At 39.8% G+C, this 15,447-nt stretch overlaps 1 protein-coding gene and 2 gene segments (V, D, J or C); 2 read left to right on the top strand and 1 right to left on the bottom strand.

The window, feature by feature from the left end:
- LOC117062880 overlaps positions 1 to 15,447 on the top strand; it is a 239,923-nt gene that overhangs the window by 200,221 nt on the left and 24,255 nt on the right.
- Positions 1,754 to 2,008, top strand: LOC117062911 (DNA-directed RNA polymerases I, II, and III subunit RPABC4-like). The gene is made up of 2 exons (XM_033176778.1): positions 1,754 to 1,809; positions 1,869 to 2,008. The coding sequence occupies exons 1-2, from the start codon at positions 1,754 to 1,756 to the stop codon at positions 1,984 to 1,986; spliced, it is 174 nt and encodes a 57-aa protein (XP_033032669.1). The 3' UTR covers positions 1,987 to 2,008.
- On the bottom strand, positions 9,810 to 10,951 carry LOC117062887. The segment is given in 2 exon segments: positions 9,810 to 10,457; positions 10,671 to 10,951. Coding segments are annotated over 2 exon segments (507 nt in total).

Below are 15,447 nucleotides of genomic sequence, written 5' to 3'. Positions count from 1 at the left end.
TCAGCTCCCCACATGTGCTGCTTCTCCAGGGAGTAATTTAACAGAATCTCTGAGTCTATATAAGGGAAAGATGTCAAAGAGCTCAGGGAAAGAGCTTACCTCTGAGGGCTAGGGTGCATGCATGCCTCAGCTTCAACTCAAGGACCATTCATTCAACCTCCTCAGCTGCAGCTGTTTGGCATGGCAGTACCAGGAGCAGAATGGAGGCATTCAAGCAACCAGAAGTGATAGATGAGAAAGCCTAGTAAAAGCTCATACTCCTCCTCCCTGCCTTGTGTACATTCATCAATTAAATTCATTCAGCCTGAGAGCCACATAATTGCAGCTTATTCATGACAACGCAAAAGTGAGACTTTTTTGTTTGTTTTACTTGGTTAAGCAGGTGCTAGTGTGCACGCATGATAATATCTGGTGACATAAGACACTTTTTCTCTCCCACCTCCCACTTTCCACTCCCACTTCATTTACCCCACTTCCCCCTTTCCACTTTCTTCTAGCACAAGTCCTTCTCCAGTGCAGGGGCAGGCACAGGATTTTATACTACTGTCTTCCAGGGAGTAGCAAAGGAAAACTACTTATATTTTTTTATTTTGAGCTGCTAGATAGAGTTTGTAAATCTCTTCAAACACAAAGGCCTAGTGCCAAAGAGTCTTTGAACAGTCTCAGTCACAGACTTGGAAAAAAAATTTTTTCTATTCCAAGCTGCATTTTAAAAGTAAAACACCAAGTCTGGAAGAATTAGAATTCATAAAAATATATGCTCAATACAAGATTATAGAAAAGCGAATATCTCTCCCTCCCCCCCAAACACACACACACACACACACACACCACACACACACACACCTGGCTTTGGACATAAGACAGTAAATAAGAAGATACAGGGCACATGGTAGAGGTCAACTGTGGGCTCAAGACCCAGCTCTGTGGCTCCTAAGTTGGATGTTGATGCTGGTGGGTGGGGTTTGAGATGTAAATCCAGGTGTGAGCTCTGAGGTATTTCTTAGGAAGAATCACAGAGTTGAAGGAATGCCTTCCTGGCACTCAAGACTGTGCCCTGAGCCACTGCAAGCTGATGAAGCTGATGGGAAAGAGGAGCATCATACAGGGCTCTCAGTCTCAGAGATTCAATGGTTAGTAAAGTTCCAGTCCAAATGCACCTCAGGTCATATCACACATTCTTGTTTAACACAGTAGAGTATAGGTGAGCTGCCAAAGGTTGAATCTACCTTTATCATACACCTGAAAATGATCTGAGAGAGAACATCGTTCAGAGCAGACCATGTAGTCAGGAAGTAGATTATGTTGACCAAAAGGCAGAACTGGGTCTGGGAAGGTCAGTAGGAGATTCAGTGGTGGGAGCCAAGGGCCATGTCTAAGAACATATAAGGGACAATTAGTGCAGCATTAGAGACAGGAAGCCCCATGAAACTGTGAGAAGTTTCACACGGTCTTTCAGGCACACCCTCTCAGCTGCCTTTCTCACCCGAGACCACAGCATATATACCAAGGAGAAATCCAGCCCAGTATTACGAGTTCAGCTCCTGACAATCTATTAAGGCAGCTCCAAGCAACTGCCAAACTCAGCTGGATTCTCCTCCCAGTAGTGTACCTCTGCCTGGGCCAACCCAGAAATCCTGTCAACACTCAACTTCAGCAAACTTCACTGCAGAACTAAGTGAGATAGCAACAAGCCGGGTTCTGTTTAGAAGCGCAGAGTGAGAAGTTTCCCTGTGCCGTGCAGGGGCTAACAATGGACACCCAGAAGGACATTCAACCCCCAAAGCAGAAACCAATGACATACATATGTATATACATATGTATGTCATGTATATGTATATCTATATATGTATATCTATAACTATATATGGAGAATGTCACACAGACAATGAAATAAAATACAGGGATCCAATCAGATTCAGAGAATGTGGATACAAAATAACATACAAGAAAAGGGCAACAAGATTGGCAGTTTTTGATGCTTGATGAAACCTGGGAATTCAAAGAAATGTCTTCACTTATACTTGGATTTGTCTTCTCAATATTTTTCATTGTTGTATAGCTTCAGTTTTGGGTAGAGTAGTTCCCCCTTATCCTCAGGGGATGTGTTCCAAGACACCCAGTGGACTCCTGAAACCTCAGAAAATGCCAAACCCTTTATACACTGTTTTTCCTATATATACATACCTATAATAAAGTGTAATTTGTAAATCAGGCATAGCAAGAGATTAATAACAATAATAAAATAGAACAACGTTAACAACATACTGTAATAAAAGTTTTGTGAATTTGGTCGGTCTCTCTCGCTCTCAAAATATCTTCTTGTACAGTACTCATGTGTTTTAGACTGCAGTAGACTATAGGTAACTGAAACCACAGAAAGGGGACTTTTGCATGAGAGGGCACTAATATACTTAGGAATACAACTATATACATATGATTTCATTTTTAAGACCATATTGCATTTAGGTATCTACTAATATATAAAGCAATGTTTTATTCCATTACATGGCTTTTAGTTTTATCGTATATTCAACTGGACACACAATAAAGCGTAAAATTGTTTCCCCCAACCACGTTTTCACTCAAAACTTAGAATCATCTGCACTCCTTGGTTAAAAATGTGTTTTTCTAGAACCTTCTGCTGTTCTGATTAAATAAATTCCATGGAAACCACACACACATACACACACACACACACACACAAACCTAAATGAGAGCTCAGATTTATCTCACCTACAGACGTCTCTTTCTTCTCTAGAATTTTAGTTCATCTGATCTTCGTGTCTTCTGTAGCTGTCCGATGTCATCATACACATGAATTTTTAGTTAACTTTTTGCTTATTTCTGCATTTATAGCAACAGCTATGGTGGTATTCTACGTGGAAGTTCTTTCATTTTTTAATTAAATTATAATATACAGATGTCCACTTCTGTATTATAAGACATTAAGGTCTATGTCAATCAATAAATACATATGACATAATCACATAAATGCTGAAAATTTTTAAAAACTAAAGAAATGATAGTGATCATGTCAGTTTATAATATTAGATAATAAATATGATTTTCTTATACCAGTAATAAATGTCTAGAAATATATGTTTTAAATATACTGCATTTAAAAGTTTCTCTTTTTTTTTCCATAAGGGTTCTCGCTTTGTCACTCAAACTGGCCTCAAACCCATGAGCTCAAGCCATTTTCCTGCCTAAGCCTCTCATTCCTAATACTATTTGTGATTTAATAACAGGACACATCACTTATGGCATAATGTTGCACTAAAGTTAATGAAGGTTTGAATTCACAACAAAATAATCCTCCTTCTGCCAAAGGGAATAAATTGTATTTGAGATGCTGCCTATCCCAAAGTAAGATCTCCCATAGTGAGTACAATCAAAATTTCAATGACAATATATATCATACATCAATATATAGAGAACAGAAAGAAAACTTAATTATTTGATTAAAAAATCATCTCAGCTGGGTGCAGTGGCTCATGCGTGTAATCCTAGCACTTTGGGAGGCCGAGGTGGGCGGATCACTTGAGGTCGGGAGTTTGAGACCAGCCTGGCCAACATGGCAAAACTCTGCCTCTACTAAAAATACAAAAATTAACCAGGCTTGGTGGTGTACACCTGTAGCCCCAGCTACTTAGGAGGCTGAGGCGGGAGAATTCCTTGAACCCATGAGGCAGAAGTTTCAGTGAATGGAGATTGCACCACTGCACTCCAGCCTAGGAAACTGAGTGAGACTCTGTCTCAAATAATAATAATTATTATTATTACTATTATTATTTTCTCAATAATTAATTTACAAATATTTGAAGTCACAGAGAGACAAAAAATAATAGAGCAGAAGGAAATACAGTTGGAAAAAAAACAGACTGATACTTGTCAGTGCTACTCTATTAAAGAAATACTAAAGAAGTCTTTGCTCATGCCTATGTCCTGAATGGTATTGCCTACATTTTCTACTAGGGTTTTTATGGTTTCAGGTCTTACATTTAAGTCTTCAATCCATTTTGAATTAATTTTTGTATAAGGTGTAAAGAAGGAATCCAGTTTCAGTTTTCTGCATATGGTTAGCCAGTTTTCCCAACACCATTTATTAAATAGGGAATCCTTTCTCCATTGCTTGTTTTGTCAGGTTTGTCAAAGATCAGATGGTTGTAGATGTGTGGAATTATTTCTGAGGCCTCTGTTTTGTTCCATTGGTCTATATATGTGTTTTGGTACGTGTACATTAGTTCAACAGTTGTGGAAGACAGTGTGGCAATTCCTCAAGGATCTAGAACCAGAAATACCATTTCACTCAGCAATCCCATTACTGGGTATATACCCAAAGAATTATAAATCATTCTACTATAAAGACACATGCACATGTATGTTTATTGCAGCACTATTCACAGTAGCAAAGACTTGAAACCAACCCAAATGCCTATCAATGGTAGAATGGATAAAGAAAATGTGGCTCGTGTATACCATGGAATACTACGCAGCCATAAAAAGGATGAGTTCATGTCCTTTGCAGGGACATGGATGAAGCTGGAAACCATCATTCTCAGCAAACTAACATAGGAACAGAAAACCAAACACCGCATGCTCTCACTTATAAGTGGGAGTTAAACAATGAAAACACATGGACACAGGGAGGAGAATATCACACATCAGGGCCTGTCTGGGATTGGGGGGCTAGGGGACGGATAGCATTAGGAGAAATACCTAATGTAGATGACGGGTTGATGGGTGCAGCAAACCATCATAGCACGTGTATACCTATGTAAAAAACCTGCATGTTCTGCACATGTATCCCAGAACTTAAAGTATAATAATAATAATATTAATAATAATGAAAGAAAACCAAGTCCAGGAAATCCAAGTTAAACCCATTTGCTTGACTGATCATGATCCTACTGGATGCATTCTCATGGGTCCCAATTTTGCTCCCTGTTCATTTTCACTGATCTCATTTTAGGGGGTTTTAGGTATGGAGTCCTTAGGATTTGGGGTTAAGTTTGGTGATTTTTCAGAGAGACTGATCACCAGAACTACATCAGTGATCATTTGACTTTATGTCTGACCCTGTGCACAGGTGGCATTTGTCTCCTAACCTTAGTTGTCCTCTTTTTCCTTATTAGAAAACAATAACAACATCAACACAGACCCTTTTGGAGCTAGGAATGGCCAATAGAAGTGGTGTGTAAAAAAACAAACAAATGGCCGGGCGCGGTGACTCACGCCTGTAATCCCAGCACTTTGGGAGGCCGAGACGGGTGGATCACGAGGTCAGGAGATTGAGACCATCCTGGCTAACACGGTGAAACCCCGTCTCTACTAAAAATACAAAAAATTAGCCAGGCGTGGTGGCGGGCACCTGTAGTCCCAGTTACTAGGGAAGCTGAGGCTGGAGAATGGTGTGAACCCGGGAGGCGGAGCTTGCAGTGAGCCCACATTGTGCCACTGCACTCCAGCCTAGGCGACAGAGCGAGACTCCATCTCAAAAAAAAAAAAAAAAAAAGAGAGAGATAAATAAATAAATAAAAACCGCTTAATAAACTGGATGTAGAAGAAACATATCTTAACATAATAAAAACTATATATAACAGACACTCAGTATCATACTGAATGGGGGGAAAGTGAAAGCTTTTCCTGAGAGATCTGGAACATGACAAGGATGCCCACTTTCATTACTCTTATTTAGCATTGTACTGGAAGTCCTAGCTAGAGCAATCAGACAAGAGAAAGAAATAGAGGGTATCAAAAATTGAATGGAAGAAGTCAAATTATTCTTGTTAGCTGATGATATGATCTTTTGTTTTGAAAAACCTAAGGACTCCACTGAAAAACTATTGTAACTGAAAAACCAGTTCAGTAAAGTTGGAGGATACAAATCAACATACAAAAAACAATAATATTTCTTTTTTTTATTATTATACTTTAAGTTCTAGGGTACATGTGCAGAACGTGCAGGTTTGTTACATATGTATACTTGTGCCATGTTGGTGTGCTGCACCCATCAACTCGTCAGCACCCATCAATTCATCATTTATATCAGATATAACTCCCAATGCCATCCCTCCCCCCTCTCTCCTCCCCATGATAGGCCCCGATGTGTGATGTTCCCCTTCCCGAGTCCAAGTGATGTCATTGTTCAGTTACCACCTATGAGTGAGAACATGCGGTGTTTGGTTTTCTCTTCTTGTGATAGTTTGCTAAGAATGATGGTTTCCAGCTGCATCCATGTCCCTACAAAGGACGCAAACTCATCCTTTTTTATGGCTGCATAATATTCCATGGTGTATATGTGCCACATTTTCTTAATCCAGTCTGTCACAGATGGACATTTGGGTTGATTTCAAGTCTTTGCTATTGTGAATAGTGCCGCAATAAACATACGTGTGCATGTGTCTTTATAGCAGCATGATTTAAAAAACCCTAGAAGAAAACCTAGGTAGTACCATTCAGGACATAGGCACGAGCAAGGACTTCATGTCTAAAACACCAAAAGCAACGGCAGCAAAAGCCAAAATTGACAAATGGGATATGATTAAACTAAAGAGCTTCTGCACAGCAAAAGAAACTACCATCAGAGTGAACAGGCAACCTACAGAATGGGAGAAAATTTTTGCAATCTACTCATCTGACAAAGGGCTAATATCCAGAACCTACAAAGAACTCAAAAAAATTTACAAGAAAAAAACAAATAACCCCATCAAAAAGTGGGCAAAGGATATGAACAGACATTTCTCAAAAGAAGACATTCATGGCTGGGCGCGGTGGCTCAAGCCTGTAATCCCAGCACTTTGGGAGGCTGAGACGGGCGGATCACGAGGTCAGGAGATCGAGACCATCCTGGCTAACACGGTGAAACCCCGTCTCTACTAAAAATACAAAAAACTAGCCGGGCGAGGTGGCGGGCGCCTGTAGTCCCAGCTACTCGGGAGGCTGAGGAGGGGAGAATGGCCTAAACCCGGGAGGCGGAGCTTGCGGTGAGCTGAGATCCGGCCACTTCACTCCAGCCTGGGCGACAGAGCAAGACTCCATCTCAACACAAAAAAAAAAAAAAAAAAAAAAAAAAAAAAAAAAAAAGACATTCATACAACCAACAGACACATGAAAAAATGCTCATCATCACTCGCCATCAGAGAAATGCAAGTCAAAACCACAATGAGATACCATCTCACACCAGTTAGAATGGCAATCATTAAAAAGTCAGGAAACAACAGGTGCTGGAGAGGATGTGGAGAAATATGAACACTTTTACACTGTTGGTGGAATTGTAAACTAGTTCAACCATTATGGAAAACAGTATGGTGATTCCTCAAGGATCTAGAACTAGATGTACCATATGAACAATAACATTTCTATATGACAACAGTGAGCACTCTGAAAAAAATTAAAAATAATCCCATTTACAATAACCACACTAAAATACATAAGAATTAACCAAACAAGAGAAAGATCTTTATAATGAAAGCTATAAAATACTGATGAAAGAAATTGAAGAAGACACCAAAAACGGAAAGATATTTCATGCTCATGGATTAGAAAAATCAGCATTGTTAAAATTTCCATACTACCCAAAGCAAACTACAGATTCAATGCAATCGCTATCAAAACGCCAATGACATTTCTCACAGAAATAGAAAAAACAATCCTTAAATTTATATTAAACCTCAAAAGACCCACAATGGCCAACGCTATCTTAAGCAAAAAGAACAAAACTTCAAGAATTGCATTACCTGACTTCAAATTATACTACAGAGGTATAGTAATCAAAACAAGGTGGCACTGGCATAAAAAGAGACACATAGACCAAGGGAAGGAATAGAGAACCCTGAAATAAATCCACATACCTGCAGTGAATTCATTTTCAACAAAAGTGTCATCAATTGACACTAGGGAAAAGAGTCTCTTCAATAAATAATGCTGGGAAAATTGGCTATCCATATGCAAGAGAATGAAACTAGACTTTGATCTCTCACCATATAGAAAAAGCAAATCAAAATGGATTAAAGACAAGTCTAAGAACTCAAACTATGAAACTACTACAAGAAAACATTTGGGAAACTTTCCACATCAGTCTGGGCAAAGATTTCGTCAGTAATACCCCACTAGCACAGGCAATCAAAGCAAAAATGGACAAATGGGATCACAACAAGTTTAGAAGCTTCTATACAGCAAAGGAAGCAATCAAAAAAGTGAAGAGCCAACCACAGAATAGTAGAAAAAGTTTACAAGCTATCCATCTGACAAGAGATTAAGAACCATAATTTATATATAAGAAGCTAAAACAACTCTATAGGAAGAAGTCTAATAACCCAATCAAAATTAGGCACAAGATTCGAATAGATGTTTCCCAAAAGGAGACATACAAATGACAAGCAGGCATATTAAAAGGTGCTCAGCATCACTGATTATTAGAGAAACGCAAATCAAAACTACAATGAGATATCATCTCGCCCCAGTTAAAATGGCTTATATCCAAAAGACAAGCGATAACAAATGCTGGCCAGAATGTGGAGAAAAGGGAACCCTTGTACACTGTTGGTGGGAATGTAAATTAGTACATCCACTATGAAGAACAGTTTGGAGGTTCCTCAAAAAGTTAAAAATAGAGCTACCATGTCCTTCAGCAATTCCACTGCTGGGTATATACCCCAAAGAAATGAAATCAGTATACCAAAGAGAGATCTGCACTCTCATATTTGTTGCAGCACTATTCACAATAGCGAAGATTTGGAAGCAACCTAAATGTTCATCAACAGATGAACAGAAAAGGAAAATGTAGTACATAAACACAATGGAGTACTATTCAGCCATAAAATAGAAAGAGATCCTGTCATTTGCAACAATATGGATGGAACTAACATCATTACGTTGAGTGAAATAAGCCACGCACAGGAAGACAAACATCACTTATTCTCATGTATTTGCAGAGTCTAAAAATGAAAACAATTGAATTCATGAACATAGAGACTAGAAGGATAGCGACCAGAGGCTGAGAAGAGTAGTGGGTGGGGGTGGGGAGTAGGGGGAAAGTGGGGATAGTTAATCGATACAAAAAAGTGGTTAGAAAGAATAAATAAGTCCTACTATTTGCTAGCACAACAGGGTGACTTTAGTCAGTAATAACTTAATTATACAGTTTTAAATAACTAAAAGAGTATAATTGGATTGTAACACAAAGAATAAATGCTTAAGGGGCTGGAGACCCCATTTTCCATGATGTGATTATTACACATTGCATGCCTGTATCTAAATATCTCAGGTGCTCTACATATATATATATGTGTGTGTGTGTGTGTGTGTATGTATATATATATACATACACACACACACCTACTATGTACCATGAAAACTGAAAATTAAAAAATGATAAATAAGAAGAAAGTTGGCAAACTATTGTAAAAGGCAATGAAAAATGCTGTCACATATTTCTAGAGTAACAAAAATTAGAAAATTGCCTATGAAAGTATTAATATGATGGAAAGAAACTGGGGGTGGGAAGGGCAGAACAAAAGGAAGTAGAGTGAATAAGAATTTTCAGCAACATCGACCAGATGGGTTTTGTTGGAAAACAGGGTCTCTGGAAGGAAAAAGCTACAGAAGGACACTACCTTCTATGTGGGAGGCTATGAACAGGAAGGATCAAGGTTTAACATTGGGAAGGATTGCAGATGAAGGAAAAAAAAAAAATAAGAGAATTAGGAATCCAAGTAGAAACTTTCCAGAGTCAAGGAAGCACACAGAAGAAACAATTCACCCGTCAGTGTGGAAAACTCAGTGAACCCTGGTCTAGAAAGTAAAGATAAATCTATTTGGCTCGGTCATGTGATGTGTCAGTGTGAAACATGAAGGTTCCTGAAACACGAAAACTCCTGACAATGTCTCTAAGGGATCTTTATAACATTTTGCTTTAATAACCTTCCACAGAAAGAAATCCAGAAAAAGCCAAATCCCTTAATTTTATCCTGGGCCCTGCAAACCCTCCAAGGACTAAATCAAGAGAGTGACCTCCCTGACACACAGAGGAAGCACACATGTTTGGGGCTGTGTGCAGAGGAAGCAGCTGCTGCAGCAAAGACCCTCTGGCCCAATGCATGGGGAGGAGGTTTGTGTTCGAGGCTGAAGCACTGTGAGAGGAGTGCTATAATACTGCTGACAGTAATAAACTGCCATGTCTTCAGCCTGCAGGCCACTGATGGTGAGAGTGAAATCTGTCCCAGATCCGCTGCCACTGAATCTGTTAGGGACCCCGGATTCCCGGGTAGATGCCCAGTAAATGAGCAGCTTAGGAGCCTGTCCTGGTTTCTGCTGGTACCAGGCTAAGTAGTTCTTATTGTTGGAGCTGTATAAAAGACTCTGGCTGGACTTGCAGTTGATGGTGACCCTCTCTCCCAGAGACACAGCCAGGGAGTCTGGAGACTGGGTCATCACAATGTCCCCATAGGCACCTGTAATGGACAATGATTATACATAAACTTACACACGCTTTCTCATATATAATTGAAATATGTCATTTAAATGTGCTTTCTAGTAGTATTATAAGTCAGCACATAATTGGATCCATATTGGAAATAGTCATTATTTCCAACTATATCTTAATTTTTTTTTATTTCCACACAGATATGACTCTGAAAAGACTGTGGCACTTTTGAAATCCTCACCAGAGATCCAGAGCAACAGGGAAATGAAGACTTGGGTCTGCGACACCATCTTGCTGCCCCTGCCTGCCTGTTGTAGCTCAGTTCACAATGCAAAGGTCCCGTTTATAAAATCCGAACAGCTGGTCATGGCCTGGAGGGGTCTATGCAAAAATTATCAGTAAGTACAAAAGCAAATTTCATGAGCAGTGACTTATGAAAGTATCCAATGTAAATCAAGAGCCAAAAATATCACCACAGAATATGTAACTCTATGAATAGAAAAGACAGAAGTCAACTTCGAAGCTCTAAAACTACAAACTTCTAGATGATTTAATGACTAAGACTACCTAGTAATTTTCATAGGGGCATAAATGTTAAACACCTTGTGCATCATAGCAGAAGAGAAAGCATTCCCAATTTCTTAACTGCGTTTTACCTATATTAATCAGTAATATGCTGGCTTTTAACTGTGTTAATCAATCATAATAAACAAATTCTCAATACATTTTATTGATACTCTTCAATGCCTGCTCAGCAACATTTTCCAAAGGCAGCTCGGGATATTAAATAACTCATTACTTTCTATATGTTCCATTTGCTCACCTATATGTCCCAGCCTCCTTACAGATGTAATCAGTTATGGCCAATGATATAGGCATGGAAGTAACATACATCCCTTGCAGGTTGAGGCAGGAAAAAGAGCACATGGAATTTTCCTGTCTATCCTTTATCTACAGAAGCAACTTAAGAGGCCATGTGCTCCAAATGGTGCGAATACAAGATGGTAGAGCCTCTGTCTGCCTGGATCCTTGAGTGACTGCATGGCCCTTGTGAAGAATGTAGCAAGAGCAAGACATAAGCATTTGTTGGTGCTAGACCATGAGATTTGGGGCAATGGTATAACCTACCCTATTATGGATAATATAAATACATAAAAGACAGAAGAGAGAGAGAAGTGAGAGAAGACTGTGAGAGAAGTGAGTGGGAGAAGACTGTGTTTTGTTCATTTCCTATACTCCTATATCACCACAGGATCTTGTGCCTTCTGGTGATCACACTAATGTTCTACAGCTCCAAAGAAGAATGCTCGCCTAACGTCTCCATTCCAATGACTTACAGACTAAAAACCAAAAAGAATCGTAGAAATTATCTATCACATTATTTGATGTAAGGAAATATCTTAGAGGGCACAGATAGAAATGTCTCAACCCGGGTCACTTATTTAGTTTGTGGCAGAGCTGAGGTTAAAACCAGGCCTTTTGACTCCTAATTTTGTGCTCTTTCCACCTTCTCATATCACTTCTCCAACCCAAAGTCTAGCAGAAAAGGCTAAAATAGAACATATGCATAAATCTGCTATTATAAGCCAGTGTATTTGATCAGACGCTTTAAGATGGGGCTTCTCATGGTTCACAATAAGCTGCAGAGGGAAGTGAATAACTGCCTTTGTCTCCCCCACTGCTATTTGTGCAGTTTGAAGCTTATCTTTTAAGTCATGTTTTCTTCTCATAGTAAATATTACGACTTGTGCCTTTTATGTGTGTGTAAATTTTAATATAATTTTTTTCCATGATACATTCAAGTAAAATGGACACTCTAAAAAGACGTTTGATAAGGTTACATGGCTTCACATTGCCCCCTGTTACACCATCTTGTGGAGCTACAGATTCACCTCACCCAAATTTGAGAAAAGTAATCAAGAAAATGACTCACATTATCAATGAGACCAAGTCCATAAACAGTCATGTCATCAGCGCACGCTGCAGCCTCACGCTGCTGAGCATGTTTTGGGCGTATCCCTGGACTAGTTTAGTGACATGATCAAGGGTACATTTTCCACCTGCATAGCCCCATCCTGGATCTACAGCCTTCCCTGTGTCTTTGTGAGCAACCTAGTGCGAACTCAAAGTGTCAGAGACAGATCTCAATTAATTTAGAAAGTTTATTTTCCCAAGGTTAAGGAGAAGCCCATCATAAAGTCTCCAGAGGTCCTGACTATACGTGCCCAAGATGGTCGGGGCACAGCTTGGTGTTATACATTTTAGGGAGACAAGAAACATCAATCATTGTGTATAAGATGTACATCACTTCGGTCTGGAAAGGCGTGACAACTCGAGGCAGGGAAGGGGGCTTCCTGATGGGGTTGCATTATTTTGAGTCTCTGATCAGCCTTTCACTGAATATACAATTCACATATGAAAAGTGGGTAGAGAAATACTCATCTATGCCTTAGTCCAGCTTATTGAAACAATAGGGCAGAAGAAGCGATGCATATGCATTTGTCTGAAGCGAACAGAGGGATGACTTTGAGTTCAGTCCTTTCTTTGTCCACAAAGAATTCCCTTGTGGGAACATTGTGAGGGAGCTATGTAGCTTTTCATTTTTGTAGCTATCTTATTTAGGAATAAAATCTGAGGCAGGTTTGCTTGATGCAGTTCCCAGCTTGACTTTCGCTTTTGGCTTAGTGATTTTGGGGTCCTGAGGTTTATTTTTTCTTTCACATTAGTATAACTACTTTTCTTTTTCTAATTCCTTTTCTAGTTTTATGTGTTACAGCTGACTTATGTTACTTGCAAAAAGAATTCTGACTAACGCACCATCCAACTAGAAGGCAGTTCTATGATACGATGATAACAAATCCTTCAGAATCTAGTAAACAGAATTGTCTGCAAAAGAGGTGGGTGCCTTCTTGGGGAATTTCTCATGGCAATAGATGGCAACTGGTCAAAGGATTTATGACCAGACTGAGCTCTCTTTTATCTCTTCTATTACTCACCAAGACCTATTAGGGTTTGTACTCCACAGGGACCCTAGTTTCTAAGTTCTAGGGTTAAACAGTCCACTCACAGGCCCACCACACCATACCCTCCTGACATCTGGTGAACAGCAATAAAATTGTTTCTTATTCTGAAAATCCTCCAATATTTCCACCATCCCCAGAAAGCCAGTGGAGGAGGAGAGAAAATGAATCGTTCCATTAGAGGACACAATATCTGTTACATTATTCTCGGCCTTTGAGATACCTTACAAAACAAATACAAAAAAAAAAAAGTCCCAATTTAACATCTTTTAATAAATCTTTACAAACCAGAACATATCTCCTTTCTTAATAGCAGTCAAGAGGCCCGGTGGCAGCTGTGGTGAAAAGTGTCAGATTCTGGTCATGTTTCAAAGGTAGAAAAAATAGCATTTGTTAACATATTGGATGTGAGGCATGGGAGAAATGTGAAATCAAGGTGGTTGCAAGTGCTTGAACCTGAGCAACTAGAGAATTTGGAAGGACATTTTCTGAGACAGGGAAGGCAGGTGGGAATCAGGGCTTAGAGTTGAACATATTAGACATTTGAGATACCTGCTAGACCTCTAACAGGTAATATCCCTTGGACAGGTGGATGAATATGTGTGATTCTGGAGTTCAGAGAAATAGTCTGGGCTGAAGATGCAAATTTGGGAAACAGGTCGAGGTTACTAGGCAATGAGTTAAATCAATGAAGGCAGATTGGGCCCTGGTAGGTAACCCAACAAGCAGAGGTCAAAGAGATGAGAAGAAACCATCACAGGAGACTTAGAAGCAGTGGTTAGGGAAGAAGGAGTTGAACCAAGAACGTGGTGTCCCAGAGCCAACACAATAAGGATTTCTTTTCTGTTTACAAATGTAAAATTAAAACGTTTAATAAAAAGAAAATTTACTTTTAGGGTTGGTTATTATTAAGTGGTCCAAACGCTGCCTTATTTGTAGGATGAGAACTCTCCCGTGGCAGTAGAAAATTTGGAAGGTTACTCCTTAAAAGAGTGGGCACTGCTGCCCTCTGTTGGTCATGTTTATGCACTACAAGTTCCAAGGACTATTGCTCGTCAGCATTTCTCCTTTAAAATAGCTCAGACTGTACAAGCTAGAAAGAACCTTGGCCGGGCGTGGTAGCTCAAGCCTGTAATCCCAGCACTTTGGGAGGCCGAGACGGGCGGATCACGAGCTCAGGAGATCGAGACCATCCTGGCTAACCCGGTGAAACCCCGTCTCTACTAAAAAAAATACAAAAAACTAGCCGGGCGAGGTGGCGGGCGCCTGTAGTCCCAGCTATTCGGGAGGCTGAGGCAGGAGAATAGCCTGAACCCTGGAGGCGGAGCTTGCAGTGAGCTGAGATCCGGTCACTGCACTCCAGCCTGGGCAACAGAGGGAGACTCCGTCTCAAAAAAAAAAAAAAAAAAAAAAAAAAAAGAACCTCACAAGATATTCCTTCCAACATTTGCATTTGACTTATGGGAAGTGTAGGTTCAGCCAGAAAAGCTGTGTGCAAGGCCGATTATGTAAGTTCATCAGACCTGATTCTTAGGGCTCTTCCCATTGTTTCGAGCCTCCCTCCCATTCACTTCTCTCTCATGCGCGACCAAGTATACAGCACAAGAGTAGCTACTCTGCACTTTATAGCAACTCCACTGGCACTCTGATGTTCTTTAATTACAAGCTTTATGACAGTGCTTCTCAACCCGCTCCACTGCCTCCACCTAGTAGCAGAAAGAAGAAAATATGTGTAACTCGGGAGTCTCTGTTCTCAAAGCTCTGAGGTACCATTTCTTCAAAGTTTTGAGCTTGTTTTTGTTTGTATTTGTTTTTGTATTTATTTATTTATTTGTTTTAGAGACAAGATCTCGCACTGCCCTCTAGCCTGGGCGACAGAGCGAGACAGTTCAGGATTTATCTAGTGAATAAACAGATATCAGTAATGACTGTTTTATATTGCGGCTGTAGCGCATTCGAGGGATAATTTGATTCTGTTCTGCTTTTGAATGCATAGCT

The sequence above is a fragment of the Trachypithecus francoisi genome, unplaced genomic scaffold (genome assembly GCF_009764315.1).
Source record: "Trachypithecus francoisi isolate TF-2019V2 unplaced genomic scaffold, Tfra_2.0 Lachesis_group17, whole genome shotgun sequence".
In the NCBI taxonomy this organism is placed as follows: Eukaryota; Metazoa; Chordata; class Mammalia; order Primates; family Cercopithecidae; genus Trachypithecus; species Trachypithecus francoisi.
This window is presented reverse-complemented; position numbering and strand designations above follow the sequence as displayed.